We start from the raw sequence: 23,055 nt of genomic DNA, 5'->3' as shown, positions 1-23,055 counted from the left end.
CAAAATAAATCTTTACAGTCTGTTAATCAATATGACTTTATTACTAATAGAATGAAAATGCCATTTGAGAATAATATAGAAATTTAGTAGTGGACCTGAGTGATGAAGGAGTTAATCCCAGGAGCTAGAGTTTCAGCATAAGGGTAGATTTTCTTCGTTTGTTACGTTCACTGTCACAGCAGGGTTTCCTCAAAGCATGAAATGAAGCCATAAGCATTATACATGCAGAAGGAACACGTACCATCATATTTACACCTTTTTGGGAAGCAGCAAGCTCTCGTGTCGATCATCTCTAGCTGCTTCACTTCTGTCTCTTTGGAGAACTTGCTATTGATTCGCTAGTCAGAATAGTTTGCGAAATTTTTCAGTATTAGGGATTGAAACTGTGAGAAACAAAGTGGAAATATCCTTACATCCGTGCTTTTTTAGAATGCAAATTAAGAATACATAAAGTAATTAATTCCACCCCTTTCAAGCAATTTAATAGAAAGTTGTAGAATGTACTTAGTAATAAATCTAAGTAGTAAGGCAGAAATTCTTACCCTTTGCATGTCCCTGCCTTCTAAAGTACAGGCTGATCTGTATTATAAAAGCATGTGGGCTCCTAACAAATATGTTAATTATCAGGCTCCTGACTTCTTCTAAATTATGCCCATAATATGCAGAGACAGTAGAATACTGCCAGGAGGGACATATGCACCTCTAAACTCACATGTCCGTATCATATCTCATCAATGATCACCGAGTCACTTGAAGATGGTCTTGCCCTATAGGAATATCCCCTTGTCAAATTTCAAGCAAACAGGTTTAAATTTCACACTAATCTGTTGATCTTTTTTAAACAGAATATTTTTTTCAAAAATACATATGTGTGGGTGTAGGTATACTAAATTATACACAGAGTATATTAGTCCATATTTGTATATAACAAACTGCCTGTACCTCTCCTTCTGTCTGCATATATATATATATATATCTCAGTAAGTCAACCTGCAAAGATTTTAGTGTATATCTTAGCATATGTAATAATAGAGTGAAATATATTTTTATGTCATTCTCTTTTGTCATAATGGAAAAAAAGGCTGAATGTATAGATATAGAACCATAGAATGGTTCGGGTTGGAAGGGACCTCAAAGACCATCTAGTTCCAACACCCTGCCATGGGCAGGGACACCTCCTACTAGACCAGGCTGCTCAAAGCCCCATCCAGCCTGGCCTTGAACACTTCCAGGGATGGGGCATCCACAGCTTCCCTGGGCAACCTGTTCCAGTGCCTCGCCACCCTCACAGTAAAGAATTTCTTCCTGATATCCAATCTAAATCTACCCTCTTTCAGCTTGAAACCATTACCCTGTGTCCTGTCATTACACTCCCTGATAAAGAGTCCCTCCCCATCTTTCCTGTAGGCCCCCTTTAGGTACTGGAAAGCTGTTATAAGGTCTCCTCGGAGCCTTCTCTTCTCCAGGCTGAACAATGCCAACTCTCTCAGCCTGTATTGAAAAATTATTGTTTAAAATACAGTGTGTACAAAATAGATAAACTAAGTTTATACAGCAAATGGGGTGTACTATATATGATACATTTTTATTTAAAACCACAAAAATCTAGTTTTGCTCTTCATTTTTCAAAGCTACTGCACTATTTCAGCTCCATCTTTTAGCAAAACTTTCCAAAATAATGACCAAGCTACTAAATTTCAGTGCCAATGGCAGAAGTTTGAGATAATGTCAAGCAACTGTATATGATTTCTTAGACTGGAAAGTGTTGCACCTTTATTTGAGTAAGAGTATGCCTATGATTTATATTTAGGTCCATGTATACTCTCTGTATAGCATATATATGCATATATGGTGCTTATGTAAGTGCATACATAATGTATATGCTCAATTCCGCTGTATTGCAATAAGGTCAGAGACAGAAAGAATCTTCTTTTATCACTGACTGTTGAAATAGCACATTCAAAATTCTGTCCTATGAGGAAAGAATAATAATATCAGAGATTTAATTACTTATTTTTATCTTTCTGCATGCCACGTAGAGAAAGAACCTTGCTCTAAAGTTTGCAGCATTTCCACTGATTGGGATTAGCATTGGTTTGATGAGTCAATGGTACAAATGAACAGAATAATGAAAATGCAAATTTTAAATACATTGGACACAAGTTCATGCATAGTATGTGTGCAATATTTTCTGATTAACTGTAAGCTTGACTTTGAGGTACTGTCTTGTTGCTAATAGGGCTGGAATCAAAGTTTTTCTTGTACAGATTAACATTTCAGATTCATATAGATTTAATCTGAAATCATCTATCTGCATCACATGAAAAATGAAGTAGAATAATCTTTGGAAGAAACAGTGTATGTCTATGTAGAAAACATTTTTATAGTTTTTCAGTTTGTCTGTCATTTGAAATTCGGTTTCTAGATTTTTTGTTATTGTCTGGATGAGAAAGTCTTCAAAATTGAGGTCACATGGCATTAAAATCATGAACGACTCTTGAGTTCACAATGTGTTGTAGTGGTAACTGTCACATGGCAAGTGAGGTGTCCTTTACTACTACATTAAAAAGGTGGCGAAGTGATGAATCAAAGGCTTGCTAAGCCATTAGGGTACTGCTTTTATAAATTAAGCTCACATACCATTTAAACCAGGAATGTATATCTTCAGAACTAGGGTTTATTAACAGCTTGCTGTGGACAAACATATTAGCTTTGTTTATCTGTAGACATGAAAAATAGTGTATATATTAGCTACAGGGAAAGGTTTCCCCATACACCATGCTCCACAGCGCTGGCTGTTGAATATTTGATATATTAATACATATTTATATTCTGGAATTTGGGCAGTGATTGTAAAGTCAGGCAGATTTAGTGCCTAAAATAGTTTATAGCCTCAGAGAAAAGTGTCAGTATAAAAATAATCATTTTGTCTTAGTTCTTTACGCACAGCATCTTTTTTTCTCCTTGTGAAATCAAACTTGAGATAAAATAAGAAAAACAATCACATTCTTTTTGAACTTATATCTATTCTATTCCAAATCTCCATGCTAATGGGGAACACAAAACCGGAGATGCACAAGTTATGGACTTGTGAAATATATTTTCCAATATTTCTCTACTAATCTATAGATAAATATAAGATGTAACCGAGACTATCACAATGAATATTCACCATCATATATCCTGCAGTGGCAACTTTTAGTTTAAAAGTCATCATAGTCATATGTAATTTAACTCTGTTACTCATAACTTGTTAAAGTTTTGCAATGGTGCTTCATTTTGCCAAGTGCACTGAAATATATTTTTCTACTTGGGTAATGTATACTGAAATATAGAATCATTTGGGACTCTCCCCTTCAATAGTGGCAACTGAAAATGTTTAAAAAACTATATCCAATGTCAGTACTATAACAAAGCTAGTATGAATGTTCACTTGCCTTTACACTCCTTCATCGTACTCTGACCACTGGCCAAGGAACTGAAGTTGGCCTACTATCAACTTTGCTGTCACAGGTACACTTCTGTGCAGCCTGGAGTGAATGAGCGAGCGCTCAGGGTTATCCTTCTGCACTCTCAGTAGCTAGTTACAGTAACATTGAGATGCTCAAGGCAAGTCTGCTCCCGAAAGCAAAGAGGGAGTGAGTAATTGTTGCTTAATTGGAGAAATCTAATTATATGCAAAGGAAAAGGATGGAAACTTAAACATTAGTAAGTCCTACCTGCTTTGGTCTCAGACAACACATCTTGAACTGGTTTAAACCTCCGTTTCAACTGCACTAAGTTATTTGGGTCAGTTTAAATTCAGGATGCCCTGGAGACAATCATGATTCTTGATGGAAATTGTTATGAATAATGGGGCTATTTGACTATAAGTAGAAAATATGTTCCCTGTTAAATCAGTGTCACCCCAGGCAAGAATATTATTCTCCCAGCTCTTTCCTGTGACCTTCTCCCTTCCACCCTTACCCATTTGCTCCAAGGCCTGCTCTGTCTTTACCACATATAATAGCTCCCCTGATGGCTACAAGTTGCATTGCAGGAGGTGGAAATTACTTCTCATAGTTCTTCCGCGTTTTTCACTTTTGGACATAGGCTTTGACTAAGTCCAGAGGGGCAGTCAGATGGCAAATATCTTTTTTTTCTCTTTTTTTTTCTTTTTTTTTACATAATCATCCATATCCAAAAGACAATGGGAGAAAGACATTCTAAGAAACAGCCACCCCCTGCATAATATCTGTTCTCTGACGTAGTTCCACTGTCATTTAGAAGTACTACTTTGGAAGTGCTCTACCATATGCTCATTATCTGTGATCCCAGAAGGAAGATATGCTAGTAGATGAGAATGTGTTTTTTATTCCCCCATTACTATGTAATTCACACCCCTTCAAGGTCAATATAGAACAAAATATGGAAATTCCTGGACATCTTTATGGGGACTCAATGAGGACTTATAACCAAAGGATGTATTGATTCTTCATGCATTGCATAACTGGCACAAATAGAGAGAAGCAGTAGACTCTTCCAAGACTATTCATTAACTATGGTTTCTTGAAATTTTAGAAATTGTAACAGGTTCACTTTCTGGTGAACTTCACTGCCTCAAGGAGTAGAGGTTGAGTACCACATGTGAAACACTCTTTGGTCTAGTGATACTAACCAGCCTAATAATAGTGGTAAAATCAAATACTATTAATTTAAAAATAATTTAAAATGTTTCAGTAAATATTGTGGCAAATCTATTAGCACAATTATTAATATTGGACCTAGATTCGTTAATATTCTTCATTAAAATGTAGGAATCACAGGTCTAGGAGGCAAATTTGCCTTTCACAAGGTCTGAAAAGCGAAAGAAACTTGCATCTTAAATAAGTGAGTTAATGCTAGACAAAGAAATACTTCATTTTAATAAACCTGGGTTAGAACTCTGACTTTCAAAAAATGCAGAAAATAACTGAAAAATAATGTAAGACATGTCACAGTACAATAGCTGTAGTACAGTAACATCTTCTTCCTTCATGTCTTTCCATCTAAAGCCTATAATTTTTTAAAATTATATTAATTATTCTTCCATTATGAATGCAGAATGAAAACCTTTACAGAGTTATTCCGGTGCATTGCTTCCAATGCTGAGGTTAGCTACAGAACCTGTGGATTATTCATGTGAGATAATGCCAAGATCAGCTTTGACTGTATATAGAAGGGCAGATTCAGATATCAAAACCATTCGTTGCCAGGACAGTCAAGCTTATCAAACCTGTTACAACAGCACATTGAGAATCTGCTTTACTATAAAAAGAACTGCATCCAAGAAAAAATATTGTAATGAAAATATTTCATCTGGAAATCACATAATTATAAATGATAGGATAAACTCTTCTCCTTTCTGAAAGCACATTATGTCACATTAATTTTTGAAAGACATTATTTTTCTGCAGTTATACTGAATAAAAGAGCAAGAGCATTTAGTGTTCGTATTTCCAGATTAAGAATCAGAAAGACATGAAAAGACTCTGTCAACTAAGCACATAGTTTTAGTTGTGACTGTTTCCAAGCTTTCAATCAAACATTTATTTTAAAAACATCAGCATGTCTCTGTGCATCATGAAGACATCTACTGCCAAGTGTTTCCACTTTCATATATACTTGGGAGAAAGTTTCTTTCTTTGTGTCAACAAGACAAAATACTTGAAAAATTGAAATGCTGCCAACTATGTCCTCAAAGTTCTGTATCTATATATATATGTGATTTTTTTTTTTTCTAAATTCAAGTTTTTAATACTATTACTCTTAATATTATAATAGTCCTTAGGATTCCAGAACAAGTGCCAGCTGTCCGCAGCCAAGAATTTACAGAATATAGGATAAGAGTTAATGTTGAACATTGTCTTGTTCCAATATACAACTATTAGGCCACAGTATAGGCTTTTTGTTATTTATACTGCTCTTTCAACAAGAAACTCCTACTGTAGGTGGCACCTGTTTCATTTGAGTCCAGCAATCTAAAAGTTAGATGTTCAGCATAAGCTGCTGATCTAGAATACTTCTTTTGTCAGTGGGACAGGAACACGCTTCTGGAGGATGATTCTCCCCATCCCTAGGTGATGAAAATGAGCAATATCCTGGATGTGACCGTCTTCCAAGTGTCCTGAATCTTTCTCCTGATGTAAAACATTTTTCCAAAGTCTCATTATATGACAGATCGACTCCAGATAGAATCTGCACAAAAGACGCATAAAAAGATATGCTGAATTAAGTCTTAGATGAATAAAAATAGAAAAAAATTAATACCATAGAGGTGCAGCGCTGAAATTTCTATAGAAATAATCCCATTGGCTTTGATTTGTGTTTGCTTCACAAAATGCCATAATTCTACTGCCAAAACTTCTAGTTGTGTCTAATACCTGTAATAAAAAATTAAAGGATGACTTTTAGAAGGAAATAACAAAAAAAGCTAAATCAGTCTGTAGCATGAGTGTGTTATTTTATTTTTTAGACCTACAAAAATCAAAAAGTTCTAATACTTATGTAAGCAACTACACTTATCAGGGAATTACACAATGAAATAAATAAGGGCATCCTATTTTAAGAAGGATATCACAAGACTCATATTCTCCTCATTAGTATTTCAGTTATGGAGATTCAGAAATGGACAACGTCTACGAATAATCAGCAGGGGTCGGATTACAAGCGCTTGGATGACTAAATTTCCTGTGGGGTTTGTCCTCAATAGATAGCCGTCAGTTTGTGAAGTTTACCACACACAGCACAGATATTTTCCTTTTGGAACTATGTCTTGCTGCAAGTATTTTTAGTCAGGTTCAATGCAATGTCAACTTCAAGTCAGAAACTGCACAGAAGCCCAGACATGAGATATGACACTTGAACCCTAGACTAACCTTGTGCATCTGTTAAAAAAGATTGTGTTTATGGTGTCTGTAAGAGTATCATATATTATATGTAACAATAATGGTTTCCCTGTTTAAAAAAAGGGAAACCTGCCTTTGCTGCCACGTTATCCATTATTAAACATTACCTTGTAAAATTCAAATTCAGTGAAAAATGTCTTTCAAGTGCAGAGTCCTACACTTGTGTTATTTCTGTTACTATGCTTATGGTTTCAAAGGTCTTTTTTCCTTTTCTTCTCTTCATAGGAAATGATCTGTTTCTAGTTGCAGTGCATGAACTAGGACATGCTCTGGGCTTGGAGCACTCTAATGATCCCACTGCAATCATGGCTCCATTTTACCAGTATATGGAAACCGATAACTTCAAACTACCTAATGATGATTTACAGGGCATCCAGAAGATATACGGTATGTCATTCTCTAATTAAGCAACATAAGTTTTTTGCTTTAGAATATGCTTGAGGTCCTCCTGTCCATGCCACCTCTCAAAAGAGTTTGTTAGTGTAGACTCTGCCAGTTGTTGTGTCACTTCATATGGGTAGGCCAAAGATTTTGATGAAGATCTTTTACTTTCTTTCTCAGTGTTCACAACTTGCATTCAAATTTGCACTCAACTGGAATAGTAATTTTGAATGTTTTTAAAAGCCATAAAGAAAATATCTGGAGAAGGATCCTGAACTATGAAAGTATTAAGAAATGTAAGCCTTTAACCATAATGAGCTTATTTCCACTGTAGTCCAAGCTTGTGTAACTGGATTAATTTATTGCTTCTCATTTTATCAGTTATAATACTAAATAGTTCCCTGGATGCACAAAATTGTGGTCCTGGAAAAACCCTTTCTTGTGATAAATACAGCAAATTGATCTCAAAAGAATGTTATTACCAGCCCAAGATTTTGAGTTACCTTGGGAGAAAGAGGCCTACTTAAAAATACGTTTGTTTAAGTTTTTTTGTGGCCTCATATAAAAGACATGAGATATAAATAAATTCTGCAGGGATCGAATTCAATCTGACAAGGCAAGGTATTTGAAAATTAAGAAAAAAATCTGAAATAGTAACATTATTCTGATTATGGATTGGAGGTACCACTAGCTCCTGTTTCACTGTTTTTACATGTCCAAAGACATGGTTTTGTTCTTGATTTTAAAGACTTTGATTCCATTGGTATCTCTTAAACAGTCTGGATTTTTCTTTAAAAAGATATTTTGTTTTTCTCTGCTACAGTGAAAAATCTGTGGTATCAGTATGTTAATGCTACGTATCCAGTACCTATCATTTGGAATTGCATTGCTTAATATTCCCCAATTAATTTTATATTTGATTCAATTTTGTACTCACAGTTATTTTCAGTTTAAAGATTTGTCAGGTTTATATTGAATATTATCAGGGCCATCCCTTGTTTATCTTTACTACTAGAAAGGACAACTATGATGATGTGGAATTACTGTACTGCTAACTAGGACCCTGCAGCCTCCATAAAAAAATCGAGTTTTTTATGTTAACAAGCTTTTTAAAATATTATGTTAACAAGCACTGATATATATTTTCATAAAGCATAAATAGCAATTTCCAAGTGATTGACTGATCAAGTTTTGTTTGGTTGGTTTTTTTCTTGTGTGATTAGCTGGAAGGAAGGTTGTTTCTCATGACCTCATAAGTTGGTAGTCTAGACTTAAGGGCTAGACAAGAACATTTTGCTGAAAACTAACTGCTAAGCTCTAACAGCTGTGGGCTATACATTAGGAGAAATGTGTTACCCCTGGGAAGTAATGTCTGACATCACCACCAAACGGCATATGAAAACTTTGGTTTGGGGTTAAAAACTTTCCAACACGAGCTACTGCAAACTGATTTCTTTGCTCCTTTTAAAATCAAGAAGTGATCTGGATTCATATGCCTCAATAAAAATGTCACAACTATTAAAATAATTACTTTGGTCTGCAGTATTCCTTGAAACACCATTATTAACTGTAAATTATAAATGTCACAAGCCTTAAAACTGTGAATGAAATAAATGCCTTATTAAATTGTATGACAACCATTTGGCGAGTTTAATATTTCCTTACATAGTCCATCTTGTTCTTTAAAAAGTATACTCTCTTTGAAAAAGTGTCGGAAAATCAAATGCCATTTATGCAGTTTTAGAGTTGTCTTAGTGTTCAAAAGTCTTCCTGAAGCAGGTCGTGCAAATATTTATTTTTTAAAGTCAAAATTGATTATGTATTTCAATGATTTGGAGAGAGCCCTAAAGAAAATGAGCAAAATTAAAGTGTTCATCTTGTTTCCAGAAATCTTACTGATACAACTTAAACTTCTTATCTTTTTGTACATGGAAAATATAAGTAAACATAGTAATATGTGTAGAAAGGGAAAGACATTTTCAGTAGACCCATTGCAAGTCATTCAGTATGCCATTAGGGTTATGAATAGCATCTGTCTAGGATGGCCATTTGACTTTCAGGTAGGGAAATTATGAGCGGGAAAGTTGTTTCACCTGTCATCAAAGTCTGTATATTATGACAGAAAATGTATTTGAAAGAAGAAAAATGTTTTAAAACTGCTGTATGGAGTTTCAGTTTTTCACTTTAGTTCTTTTTAATCCCTTTATCCTCAGAAGAATTCCTTTAATGACCAGGTATCTAGCTTTGTAAGACTCACTGCAAGATAAAAATTAAAAAATAAAAATTAATTTCAGTATATTGAAGAAAACACGTGTATTATGGGGTTTGTTTATATGGATGCCTACGATTTGAAGTCCAGTTTCAAGAGCTCCTATACATAGCAAGGGGCATTGGGGAAAGCTGGGAATGTCCTGTCACTAATGCACATGACAGTACGTGGCCTATAAAATCGGTCAGTAGGAAACACATGTATGCTACAAATATGCATATGTGAATTGATGAGTGGCCATTAAAAATATGGATTGAAAATCCATTGAATGCTGATGATCTTATTAGGAACAGGGTTTTTTTTTGTTTTCCTTTATTTTGTACAATAGACAATGATTCTGTTTTAACAGTTCTTACTCAGTTGGTAAAGTATGTGCTGTGAATTACTTCTCATCTGAAATGATGGTGGACTATGCATCCGTTGCAGGTTTTAATGGAATGTAATTCCAGTAAGGAAGGAAGATTCTGGATAGTGAAAAGTAATTATTTTCTTCATTTGTGCCTTGATTTTATGGTAGTCATTCATGATACCCTCTAACAACCCAGGGAAGGTATGTTAGGTCACTTTTTCCATTCCCCGTCCACTGTAGGATTTTCACTGCTTACAGCAGATTTTTGTTGTGTATTTCTTCTCTGAGTGCCACTGCTGGGCATGTAAATTACATCCTGCTGCTATATTTTTAAAGGTCCACCTGACAGGATCCCACCACCAACGAGACCTCTGCCAACAGTGCCCCCACATCGTTCAATCCCTCCAGCAGACCCGCGGAAGAATGACAGGCAACCTAAACCTCCCCGGCCACCCACTGGTGACAAACCTTCTTATCCCGGAGCCAAGCCTAACATCTGTGATGGGAACTTCAACACTCTGGCTATTCTTCGCCGGGAAATGTTTGTTTTCAAGGTAGGAGGCTGTGATTTTTTTCAATGTTACATCAAATGTCTACATTTCTCCTTTTTTTTTTTTTTGTTTTAAAGCAAACTCTCATTCATCATGACTCCACTTTCCCAGCCTGCTCACAGTTAGAAAGTTCAAGAAAGAAATTAAAAAATAAACATGCACATGGCTTAAATGTCTAGCAGAGGACTGCCGTAATGTTCTATTTTGGGAAAATACCCATGTCAGCAGAAACCGTAATGCCTCAAAATGTAAGGGTAAATAAATACTGCATGTTATGGAGAGATAAAAAGTGTAAATCAACTCATGAATAATAGGAATGATTTTGTTGGGAATACAGCCACATCCAGACATACAGTAGATATTGTGTCTTCAACACTTTTTTTTTTTTTTTCATGGAGGTATAATTTCAACTTTACAATTAGATCAGTCATTTAAAAAGGAAGTTTGTCATTGTATTGTGGTTGCATTGTAACCACAATATCTAAGTGAAGGTCGTTGCCACAAAAGTCTTATTGCAAATGTGTCATTGTTTATTTTCATTCATCTTCTTGCTCTGAGCTGAAAATGTGGTACATACAATAAATCGAAATAAACAAACTGAACTGAAAGGCAAGCTTTTGATAGAAGGACTTTGCTAAGACTCACGGGCATCAAGCCATCTTCGGAGGATGATCTGCAGTATGGTTTCCAGAAGGCATTGAATGTTGAAGAATAATTACAGAATCATTATTATTCATTCTCTTAAATCTTAAACCAATTTGCTGACAGGTAGTGCTGTGCAAATGTTACAGAAACAAGCAACAGGATAATCTATTATTTTGAACTACTGGTATATCAAATTTGCTTAAGCACTAGGAAGTGTGGGGTCTTTGTTTTGTAAATATAAGATATGATCCTTTTTAACTTCAACATTATAGGTAGAGAAGAAGGGTCTTTCACGGGAATAAATAACAGTTTTCCCTTCAGCAATAGTGTAAGTACAAGGGAAGTGCAATGAATTTTTCCCAAAACATGAAGCTCCCAATTCAATGGCTTCTGTTGCCCTATCTGATAGGCCCCATTTCTCCCTTATATGTTTTCTTTTTATTTAATCTACCACTCCAGATAAATCTTACTAGGAAAGCTACCCAGATTTTCACTTTCTTTAGCATACCTGAAAAAAATATGTATAAATAGCTTTACGCAAATTCATTCAACATTATTGAGCTACCTTCCCAACCCAATGGGCACAAAATATTTTTCCCATAAACAGCTAAGGATTTTGCCAGCCCTATGGCTGTCAGTCCTTTCCATTTGAATAGATGGCATATCTTCAAACACTGGGAGGTCCTGAACCATCAGTCTTTTTATGATTAAAACTCAAAGGTTAAGGAAGAATCTAATTTTCTAACTTGACATTAAACATGATATTAAAATACCTACTTCAATCTCACGTTATCCACCTCAAGAGCCATAAAATGTATTCTCATTGATTTTAGACATAAATCAACAAATAGTGAAATGCTATCCCACTAATACAAAATTTCCGTCTAGCCAAGTCTGTGTTCCTGGATAAACAGATTCACCACCTTTACTAATCACTCTTACCTATTCTGATTGAAAATACAAATTAAGTTTTCTCCAAAAATGTTTACTGCTTGCTGCCTTAACACTACGTATTTACTATACAGTTTGTATGCTTACTAGTGTGCAAACTGCATTTATGTTCCAAAATTAAAACTCCATGTATGATCCACTCCCTAATGAGAAAACACAGTAAAACGTTGTCAGTGAACAATGACAACTAACGGAGTGTCTACAGATTTCATGTTTAGAGTCTGACTCTGCAAAATGAAGTTGCTGCAATCATAAAAGCAACATGTTGGGAAGGGAAGAAAGAGATGAAATTTGTCCAGATTAATTTATTCAAGGGTCCCACAGTTCCTTTTTTCTCCTCAGGATACCTGGGAGCACGGTAAGGCATGACTTGGGTTAGCACGCTAAGCAGTATTGGAGTTTACTCAAGCATACATATCTTGACTTTGTAGTCCGAGTGTCTTTGAATGCTTAAGTTAGTAGGCCTTAACCTTCTGTTTTGTACGTTAATTTGCTAATGAAGATTTTTGTCTGCTAAAGGAGTTGCATTACCTCTTTGAGGTTTTTGTTTGGTTTTTTTGTATGGGGGAAGGTGGTTTTTGCTGTATGGGGAGGAGTATGAAAGGAGCGGGAAAAGTCAGGGGTTGTTAGTAATTTTCAATTTACTTTGCAGCATCTCAGGGGGGCAGGTTATAAGGAAAAGCTCAGCATGTCAGACTGTAGCAGGAGCAGGGCAGGAATTAATTCCCAGAAGGTATAAGCAGGAATAAGGACTGAATTCAGGGAAAGCATTCAGCAACGGAGGAAGCGAAGCTGGAAGTTCTGTGATGTGGCACAACAAAAAAGCCAAACCTCTTTGCCCTTGCCCCTTAATGCTAGCACAAGGATAGACTGGGAAGTCATGAGTGATGGGCTGAGAGCCAAGTACAGAGAGGTGGAGAACAGGAGGGGATTGATGGCAGTACTGTACCAGGTGGAAACAATTAAAGAAGAATTATGACCTTCATTGGAGGAATTATTGCTGGATAGTTCCCAGATGAGTTAAATTAATAAAGTTGGAGGCTAATCAAATGATATCCTTTTCTTTCTTTGTCTTTATCCACAGGTCTATAATGATTGTGTAGTGGCAGATTTTACTGCCTTCTGAATGGCACGTATGCCATGTACCAATTTCAAATTGAAAATAGACACTTTTTTATCTCATGGGCAAGTCTCAAGCTCTGGAGCTCAATTTGTTTAAAAAATCCTTGAAATTGCTTGGGAACTTAGCCACAGAGTTGAAGAATGTGAGCCCTTTTGAATAATTAAATTATAATTTAAACATAAAACTGAAGCACAAAAGATAAGTTTGAGATACACTATGGGTTTTCATAGTAGGTGAAAAACAATACTAATTTTAAGAAGATTGTTTTCTTTTGGCTGTTGAGCTATTAAGTACGCTTAACAGTATCAGAATATTAGAAACAATTTCTATGTTCAGTCAAATTGATGAGCTTTGTCTGTGGTTTTAAGACTATCCATCATTCTCAAATGGATATATCCAGAGTAAAACTGAATAACATTAAACTTAAAGGGAAAATGGAATTTATACTTATGCAACCCTTTTCATTGTTTTGCCATCACTTTGGCAAAGTAATATTCCTGGCAACACTTGATAAAACTTGTAGGGCTATAGAAATTAAATAAAGAGGAACTGTTCTTAATCTAACGTGAACAGTAAACACAAAAGTAAAACAATCAATTTATTAAAGATTTCCAAAGATTACCAAATAAAATTAGGATTTTGCCGATCAATTGTTTTCATAGAAATGATTGGATTTTAAGCAAAACAAAATTATTTTTCGTCAAATATACACGGATTACTGACATATAAATGTATTGTCCCAAAAGGACTTCTTCCTGAATTCTTTAAATTAGATGTCCTTAAAATGCCCCTACTAGCTTTAAGGCTTGGGGACATAGTGTACGATAGAAGAAAAATATTAGTTAAAATCAATGTATTGTAAGTATTGGTTTCAGTTGTATGAAGTGATATGTTAAACTGTATGAAATTTATCTTAATTGAATGCAGTTTTTTAATTATTGCTATTATTTAACACATGCTGGAACTGGTATAAGCAACCATCAGGACAGAAAAATTTCTATGCCAAAATACATGAGTGTCAAGTTTTTGTCTTGAGATTCCAGTTAGCTTCTGTATTTATGCTTACTGCAATTAGTATTTATCTGTCACTCTCATTTCCAAACTATTCTCCAGCTATTTTCTCCCTCTGTTTAGTTAGAACTCCCCTGGGACACAGAAAATGGCTGAAAATGGAGAAAAACAAATTGGTTTCCTTTTCTGGGAAAGTTGTGTGGAGTGGCATGACACTGTCTACCATTTTAATGGAAAAACATCTCAGCCATTGTACATAGCAATATGTGGTATCTGACAACACTGTCTTTTCCTTAAAGTCTCCTGAGAGCACCTCTAGGGCAACTGCACCATGAAAAGGAACCCCATTGTCTAAGGTCACCAAAAAAGATCCATTAGTGAAGAAGTTTACAGCATATATTTCCACTTTCTTCCTGTGTTCTGTGAATTCACACTGCTTTTCCAGTCTTCTATAGCAAAACAGTTTTGAAGATAACCTAGGATGTCTTATCAGTAAAGGTACTAACTTTAACACCTTCTGAATCTTTTACAAAGTGAAAAAAAGTAATCGAAGGGAGCGAATGGTTGCACAGAATATATTGTCTTTCAAAGGATGCAGATCAAGTAACACTGGTTGCTTATTCTGTTATTTTTGAGGCACATATAGCTTGTATTTGACTCTACGTGCTGATTGTTCCTTGGCAACAAAATTACCTCTAGTTCTGCTTCAACAATCTGTGTTGCTGCAGTTAATATCCTTTTTCTTTATGTCCTTTTCAGTTTCACAGATTTTACCAAAATCCTTAGTTTTTTGAACAGGTTACATCTAGAAAAATAAGCACTAAATGTGTGGAATTTGTCCTGCGTAATTAGCAAGTTAGAGGGACAGGTGACTGCTCTTTGTTTATGTGACACAGGTTTTTGCTTCACAGAAGAACACCTTATATAGGTTGCACCTGTCCTTTCTTTGTTTAATGCCAAATCTTTAAGAAACAAATGAATGGATCCTATATAATCCATAATGGTTTTAGCATTCATGTTGGAAAAGTTAGCTCAGTCCTTGAAGAAGCATTTTTAAACACTGTCGTATACTAGGATGTTTGTTGAAATGTAAGTATAAGAGAAAGAAGCTTGTCCGTCAGAATAATGGCATTTACAGCTGAGAGAAATGTCTTCTGAAATGTTAACATTACAGATGGTAGAATATGGAACCAATTTTAGGGAGGCCTTAACAAGGCTGTGTTGTAGTATTTTATAGTAATTTCTCCACAACTCACAGGAATTTGTTTTCTGACTCTTCATCTGCTAAGAACCATTGTAAAAACATTGATGACATACCAAACAAGCCAAGCCAATTAGGCTGTCATTACCCCTTGGCATTAGTTTAGACTGCAGTTGCTTTTATACATAACTGTATAGATGCCATTTAATATCCCTTTCAGAATTGTGTATTTATATAGAGTATGCTGTTAAACACAAAAGGAAAAAAAAACAACTGTTTCTTGATATGTGGTAAACACATGAGGAATTCTTAAGGCATTTTAGCAATGGCTATTTAATCATAACTGGTAGGTCTAATAAAAAATCTGTGAGATGGAGGGAAAATACTACTAACAAAAAGTAGAGACAAAGAATCAGCTACAGTACGGGACTTGACTCCACTGTATTTGAACGCAGACATTTTTTCAAAGCTCTTCTGGTCTGTTTGTGTAGCTGGTTTTTGTCGTGTGATGCTGTGGATGTCTGGGCTGTCAGTTGCAGCCTGGGAAAGTTCAGCAGAGGATGCTGTGGAAGTAGACACTTTGGGATCTGAGAGGGAAAACCACTTAACATCTGATCTTTAAAAGACTGGGAATAGGAGGTCAGAAATAGTTAAGTCTGCAGAGAGCAGACTCCTTTCCCTGTACTTTTTATATCATTATGTTAGGAAGAACAATCTGGTGGAATTTGCCATTTTTGAACTCGTAAGGGAGGAAGGCTGTTTTAATTCAGGTATGTTGAAAAGGAAGGAGAAAAGCAGCAAAAACTCATTGGGGACTTCAGTGTATCACAGCAGACCAAGCCCATTGGAAATGTACAGGATGTATGTTTTGTGGCACAAAAAATAAATTGTAGGATGTCAAGACGGAAAAAAGCAGGGACATTCTGGAATACTACAAGGTCATAGCTTGTATATTTTTGATAAATGGGTACTTTTACTGACAGATGCAAAAATATTTTCCAAATGTTACCTAAACCTTTCAGTGTGCTTCTAAGCTAGGAAAAGGTTTTAGCTAACACGTTTCACAGGTTTAAAATGGAAAGCACCGTTTTCTTCATCACTGTATGGAAAGTAGGTAGCATATTCCATCCGGCTGCAGAGGAATTTAGACAACAATGTGATTACCTGGGCAGTAATTGCACCAGAGTAGTTCAGTTAAAAATCCTTCTACCCTCTCACCTTTTAAAAAATTGTCTTGGACTTTATTACGTGGTTTTATGTCCATTCAAAAGATGTCAACCCAGTCATAGCTATATTTATTGTCTAGCACCTACTAACCTACAGGTATATTTGTACACATATAAACATCTATAGAAAGTTCGAAAAAATCTTAACTATATTATTAGGGCTTTATTTACAAAAGCATCAGTGTAAAGGACATACATGTTATTGAAACTTGTAAGCAACTTGAACTGATTAACAATCTGTACTATCTGGCTAATAACATTCCTATTATTCATGTACTAGCCCATTAGAAAGTATAACCTTAGCAGGGTGCGTAACTCAGTATCTTCAGCAGCGCTCTAGATTTGTCAGAGGAAAGAGTACTGTTTTTTTCCAAAAGGCTATGTTTTTATTGGCAAACAATGTGGTGTAAAAGGAATTGATCAGTAGCATAGCAGATGGTACGCAGCTCCTCTCATGTCCATCATATGTGCTTTGCTTTGAATTAGATACAGTCTGTCCTCTGAGGCCAGCTCCACTATACACGTGGTTCAGATTTTTCTGAAGGGCAGCTATCTCTCAGACACTAGTGTCTTTGACTGTGTAGCCCTTGAGAGTGTACCACACAAGTGTTTCAACCAATGCAAGTGGTGTTACCATCTTGTTAACATGTAATTGCTCACACAAATAAGCCTTCACAGGCAAAACACATATTATTATTTCTGCTCATACCATTTTTTGCGTGACACGATGGTGGTACCTGTTGCTCGACTACCTCCGTACTGCGAGTTTGAACAATGCGCATTTCAATACAGTCCAGGGAGAAGAGGTAGATTTAACAGCTGTGCTGAGACATGACCTTGACTTCACAGACTAATATCCTTCTGAATTTTCTTTTCCCTGAGAGAAAAACAAGGCAGAATGGCTTGTTTAAATTCAATTTAAACACACGAAAAAACTTTTTCATGGTAAACCCTTACAGATTAAACACTGGAACAGGTTGTCCAGAGGAGCCGTGGAGTCTCCATCCTTGGAGATACTCAAAAGCTGACTGGACATAGACCTGATCAGCTGGCTGTAGCTGACTCTGCTTTGAGCAAAGGAGGGGGTTGGATCTCCAGACTCAACCCTTATGTGATTTTGCGTAGCAACTGAAATACAGGCACTAAAAAGGCATAGCCTCCCAAAATGTTTCTGTGTTACCTGTTCTTCCTACTTTCCTCCAAAGGAAAGATCAAGTATTTCTTCCTACTCCCCCGAAACCTCCAGAGGTCCCTTCCAACCTCAGCCATTCTGTGTTTTCTGTGAATCCACTGAAATGTGACTGTTTCACCCATTCATTTCCCAGTAGCATTTGATCCATCATGTCTTTTTAGGATATGGCACTCACAGGCAATAGCTAGTGAGAATTGGTCAGGAGATTTGGTCAGGTTTTGTGATTTCTGTATTCAGCTTAGAAGAGACCAGGCAGAGGAGATTGGTGTGTGCGGCTGCTGCTCACAAAGCACTAAGAGGACTGCAGGGGAAGGAATGTCCACCTTTTCCAGCTGTGTGAGACAGATCCTCTGCTGTCTCCTTCCTCTGTCTCAGCTTTCAAGGGAAATCACCCTGCTTTCTAGGGTCAGGCCCTGGGCTAAAACACTTTATTCAAAGACTGACCCAGTCCAGTCTCTGTGAGACTTTCACCATCTCATGGTGAGCTGTTAATACCCACAAAGGGCATTCCCTACCCCAGAGGGTCCTCACAAATTGAAAAAAGGTACTTCAGACTCTTCAAGAGTTTTCACAATGGGGTGGAGAGACTGAGCTTAACAGAAATATTCAAGTACTTGTATGAACCCATATACAAATGTGGTGGGAGAATTTGGGACAATGTTCATAAAGGTTTGTACAGTTAAACGTGAATCTTAACAAATTCTTATTTCTGATTTAGTTTTAATGTAATAAATACTGAAAAATTTTAGACTAAGTATTTGTAAATCATAGGCCAAAATTCCAAGAATTAGTCATTCTTTAGAAGCTTTTTTGTTTTCTTTTGTTTTCTTTTGTTCTCTTTTGGTTTTTTTTGTTCTGTTTTTAAGAGTTGAATTGGTGGAATCTGAACATCTCTGTTACTGTCTGTAAGCAAAAGGATATAGTGGGTCAAATTTTTATGTATTCTTAGGAAAGTATTTGTAACAATACTGAATTAAAAAAAAATTATAACTTTTTCTTGATCCACAAAAAATAATCCACAGGATCATCCAACTAATTATAGCATGCTTATATGGTGGTTTTGTATTTAGAATTGCTATTTTTCTAAATCAATGAATATAACTGTTCCTTTTTTGTTCCCATATAGCAAAAGGTTGTTCTGAAATCTAATTGACCATTAACTTATTTGTGCTTTCAATCAGAACAAGTTTTACATACTGTCAAATGCAAGAAATACAGAACAATTATAGTTCTGCGTAGCACTTTAAAATAAGTGAAAGACGTTAAAAGACGTTAAAAATACAGATAAACAAATGCACGTGAAAGACTTTGATCTGGCAGATTTACTTCTTCTGAGTAACTCAAGCCTAGACAGAGAATCTCATTGCAGAAAATATACGCACATGTGCCTTCGATGGGCATAATTGCTTGAGTAAGGACTAATGACGTGAATTAAACTTGAAAGATGAAATCCTGATTTATTTTTTTTCCCTCACAGTTACAATATTTCCTTGCTGCAGTCAGAGAATCCTGTGACCCTATTCATTTTTCACTTGTTATTTTACTACAACAAAAATGACTAACAAAAATATTTAACTGAATACTAGGGTTCAAAAGGTATTTAATTTTCCAGAACTTCCCCATTTTCAGAGACTCGGTGCTTGAGCAAACTGATTAAAAATATTCATTGGCAAGAGAATAGAAAAAAAGCATTATTGACAAAAAATAATTGCAAAAACTCACAGCAAGGAATAATCTAAAATTACATGGAGGCATATCTTCAATTTTGTACCACCAGCAAGTGTTATCTTGTAATATTAACAATACATTTTAATTGGGGCTACATCCTAATGGAACCAAAGGGAGTAATTGCAAAAACACTTCAAGCACAAGGCTTAATTAAAATTTCTTGTTGTACAAAATTGTGGCCTTTCAACTAATTTAGGTAAACATTTTGTGAAACAATTGGAATGACTTGTAATGTAAGCTATTTCAAGCAGTAGTATTGATCAGTCTTGGAAATATTTGCTTTATCTTGATTTACAGCTAAAACTTTAAATTCCAGAACTATTTGTGTATTTTTAATTTCTTTGCTTCTTTTTTTTTCCCTTTCAAGGAGTTGAGGGTCCACAAAAAGAGGTTTATTAGACATTTAAATGAAAAGAAACTAATCTCATTTGTTCCTCTGAATTAGCCATTTCCTATGCAAAATACTGCACTACTGAACAGCTGAGGTCTTAATTATTTACCAGCATTATTATTAAATCTATTATTAGAACAACATTCATGTTTATTTTGTTCAAAAAATCAGTCAAACATGATTCACACTATTGATAATCTGTTGAAAAGTATCAAAAAGTTACAATAGATATTTATTTCAATCCTGTATTTTCTTGGTTTTTATGAGATATAGCTTGAATATTTTTTAAGTGTTGCCTTCCTTGCCTGCTGAGTGAAAACTCAGCCCAGTTGAAAGTAATGGGGAAAAAAAATTCCATTGACTGTAACAGATTCAAGATTTCCCTCAGAATGAAGTACCTTTGACGTGACAGGGAGACTATTTTGAGTAATACATATTAGGTAAAATAACACAAGAAACAGCAGATTAACCAACCATATGAAATCAAAAACTGTTTTCCTATACAAAATCAAATTTGAGTATACTACTTGTCCATTCTATAAATGAGAATGAGACAGGGATCATTTTAATTAATGATTTGACATATCTGTCCAGTGAGAATATCTTCACTGAGGAGAATAAACTGTATTAGGTCAAAGGTTATACTTGATAATGACAGAGTTCAACACTTTCCCACCATTCTCCCTAGCAGTTCACCAGTGTTTCTCCTCAGTCTTATCATGATGAAGCCTTTGTTGATGTTTTGGAGTCTGGCCAAATTGTACATTCACGGCTTATCTGCAATCAGATGTAATTTACAATATTGCATATTCATATAGAAATTTGTTCACTTTCTTCATGACCCTGTATCTGAGTGACAGAGACAGTGAGCAAAGACAATCAAATATCTACCATTATCTTATTTTCATTGTCATGACAGATGTCACTGTTGGCTGCTCTTTGCTGGATATACCACTCTTAATGGCCTGTTTTTCTCTTTGGCCACTGCTGTCCACCTCAAAGTTGAGTCACTCCAAGAATATTGCTGTTCACCTTCTGATTACAGTGGGAACTTCTACAGTCTTTTTCTAATCCAACCACTTCCATGGGGGAGAAGATTTACTTGGCCTTGCCCCATGCTACTCAAAGCTAGATTTGGTACCTAGATTTTTTTATTTTTGTTTTCAGCATAGTTTCATAGATCACAAGCATTAAACTGAGATTAAACAGCATATAACATCTAGATGTGGCACTTCAGGGCATGCTCTAGTGGCAGAGATTGTAGGTTGTTTGGTTGGACTCGATGATCTCAAAGGTCCTTTCCAACCATGAAGATTCTATGATTCTATGATATTAGTGTCTTAGCTTGCGCCAGCTTCAATCCAAAATAACACTCATACACTCAATTATAGAGTTTCTTACATCATGTTTTCTCCTATTTTCGTATGTTATCATTTCATCAGAGCTCATTGCGTAATTCATGCTGTAAACAGCAGGAAAGATTGAGTTATCAGCAACATTTATTCAGATCATGCTGTATACTTTTCAAATCTGAATTTATTTATGCCCTGGTCTGCACATATAGCTCTTTACAACTGACTTGTGTGGACTTTTGTACATCATTTGAGGATTTACAAACAGCCTCTTGTTAGTCCATTACCTAAGTGTTTAGTTAGCTAGTTCATTATTTTCAGTCTCTCTCAGAATACTTGTCTCCTCAATTACACAATTACAATAGCTAGGTTTTGGGGCAAAAGCTTGGGACATTTTGGCCTTTGGAGTATTGCATTAGTTGACATCCATGGCCACTGAGGATAATACATGAACAAAAAAGGAAACTTAACAGAAATATATACTTATTTGCATTTAGAAAGGTTGGCGGCATGTATAAAATTAAATGCATTTTTACATTGTTTACAAGTCTCTGGTTCGTTTTGCAAAGAAACCACAGCTCTGACCTGAATACTTCTACTTTGCGATTTCTGAAATCTTGCATTTAGGTATACCAAACCATGGAAGTTTTGAAGGCTGATATACATCTTTTCACATCTGCTTGTTAAAGGTAGACATATGTGGACAGAGGTGGTATGGCCCTGAAATCAGTAGGGTAGGTCCTCTTCCATTTCCGCTACACAGATTGTGTAAAAGGAGTGGGATATGCTCTTGAGAGCCCCAGCCTGGTTAGAGTAGCTTCAGTCTCTTGTTTATACGTGGACTGTCCTAAACTACTGCAACCAGGAGGAAATACTTAAATTAGTCACTATTTCTTGCTCTCACCTGTGGTTCTGATATGACTCTTCAGGGCACTGAACCTTCTTTTGGTCTCCTCAGAGAATGCATGCAATGTGCAGTGTGGGGAAGGCAGGGAGACTGGATAAGTGGTAGGATGAGCACGTACTGCATCTGCACTTAGGATCACATCGAATTGCATCTGTATTGCAAAACCATGAAATTTGGCTTCAGTAATTATGAAGCTTCAAGGGAGGGAGATTATTATTTTAGGTCTTCAGAGAGGTAACAAATGTCAACATGAGAGTTACCAACACAGCTGTTTTCATGCTTTGTACTTGTGTATGTGTGTATGACAACCTACATTGTGGTTTCCAACAGCTCATGCTATGTCCTCACCCACTGGCATCCATCTTTGTTTACAACTTGTAATGTTAGTGTTCTATTAGGAACATTTTGTCCAATTTTTCACTTATTCTTTAAATGTTTTTTTCTTCTTACTTTTTGTGAACGCTTTCCTATTATTAGTCACAGAAGCATAGAATCATAGAATGTTTTGGATTGGAAAGGACCTTCAAAGACCATCTAGTACACCCCCCCTGCCATGGGCAGGGATATACATATGCATATGGAGAGAAACACAGATGTGTATGAATTTATGGGTACGACAGAAATATGAAAAGACAGGTGATATAGTGATAAGTCATATAAATATTAACATAAATACATCACAATTCATTCAGAGTAAAAAGATCACTGCTTAAAGGAAATGAAAACTGTATTACATCTAGGAAAAATATTTTGAGTACTAATTTCTGTGTTCCTACAATATCAAGAATAGATTTTTGATAGTTGGTTTTGGCTGTTCTTGGTGGATATAGTTTGTTACTCCCTCGTCTTCAC

General features: G+C 35.8%; 1 protein-coding gene across 2 annotated transcripts in view; it reads left to right on the top strand.

Annotated features, from left to right (window-relative positions):
- The window catches only part of MMP16 (matrix metallopeptidase 16), a 195,674-nt gene that overhangs the window by 126,724 nt on the left and 45,895 nt on the right, over positions 1-23,055 (top strand). For both annotated transcript variants that reach the window (XM_063327151.1, XM_063327153.1), the window contains 2 exons: positions 7,152-7,313; positions 10,262-10,479. In XM_063327151.1, the coding sequence (XP_063183221.1) occupies positions 7,152-7,313; positions 10,262-10,479 (380 nt within the window). The remainder of the gene's footprint in view (positions 1-7,151; positions 7,314-10,261; positions 10,480-23,055) is intronic.

This window comes from Chroicocephalus ridibundus, chromosome 2 (assembly GCF_963924245.1).
Source record: "Chroicocephalus ridibundus chromosome 2, bChrRid1.1, whole genome shotgun sequence".
NCBI classification, from domain to species: Eukaryota; Metazoa; Chordata; class Aves; order Charadriiformes; family Laridae; genus Chroicocephalus; species Chroicocephalus ridibundus.
The sequence above is the reverse complement of the archived record's forward strand: the minus strand, read 5'-3'. Positions and strand labels throughout refer to the sequence as shown.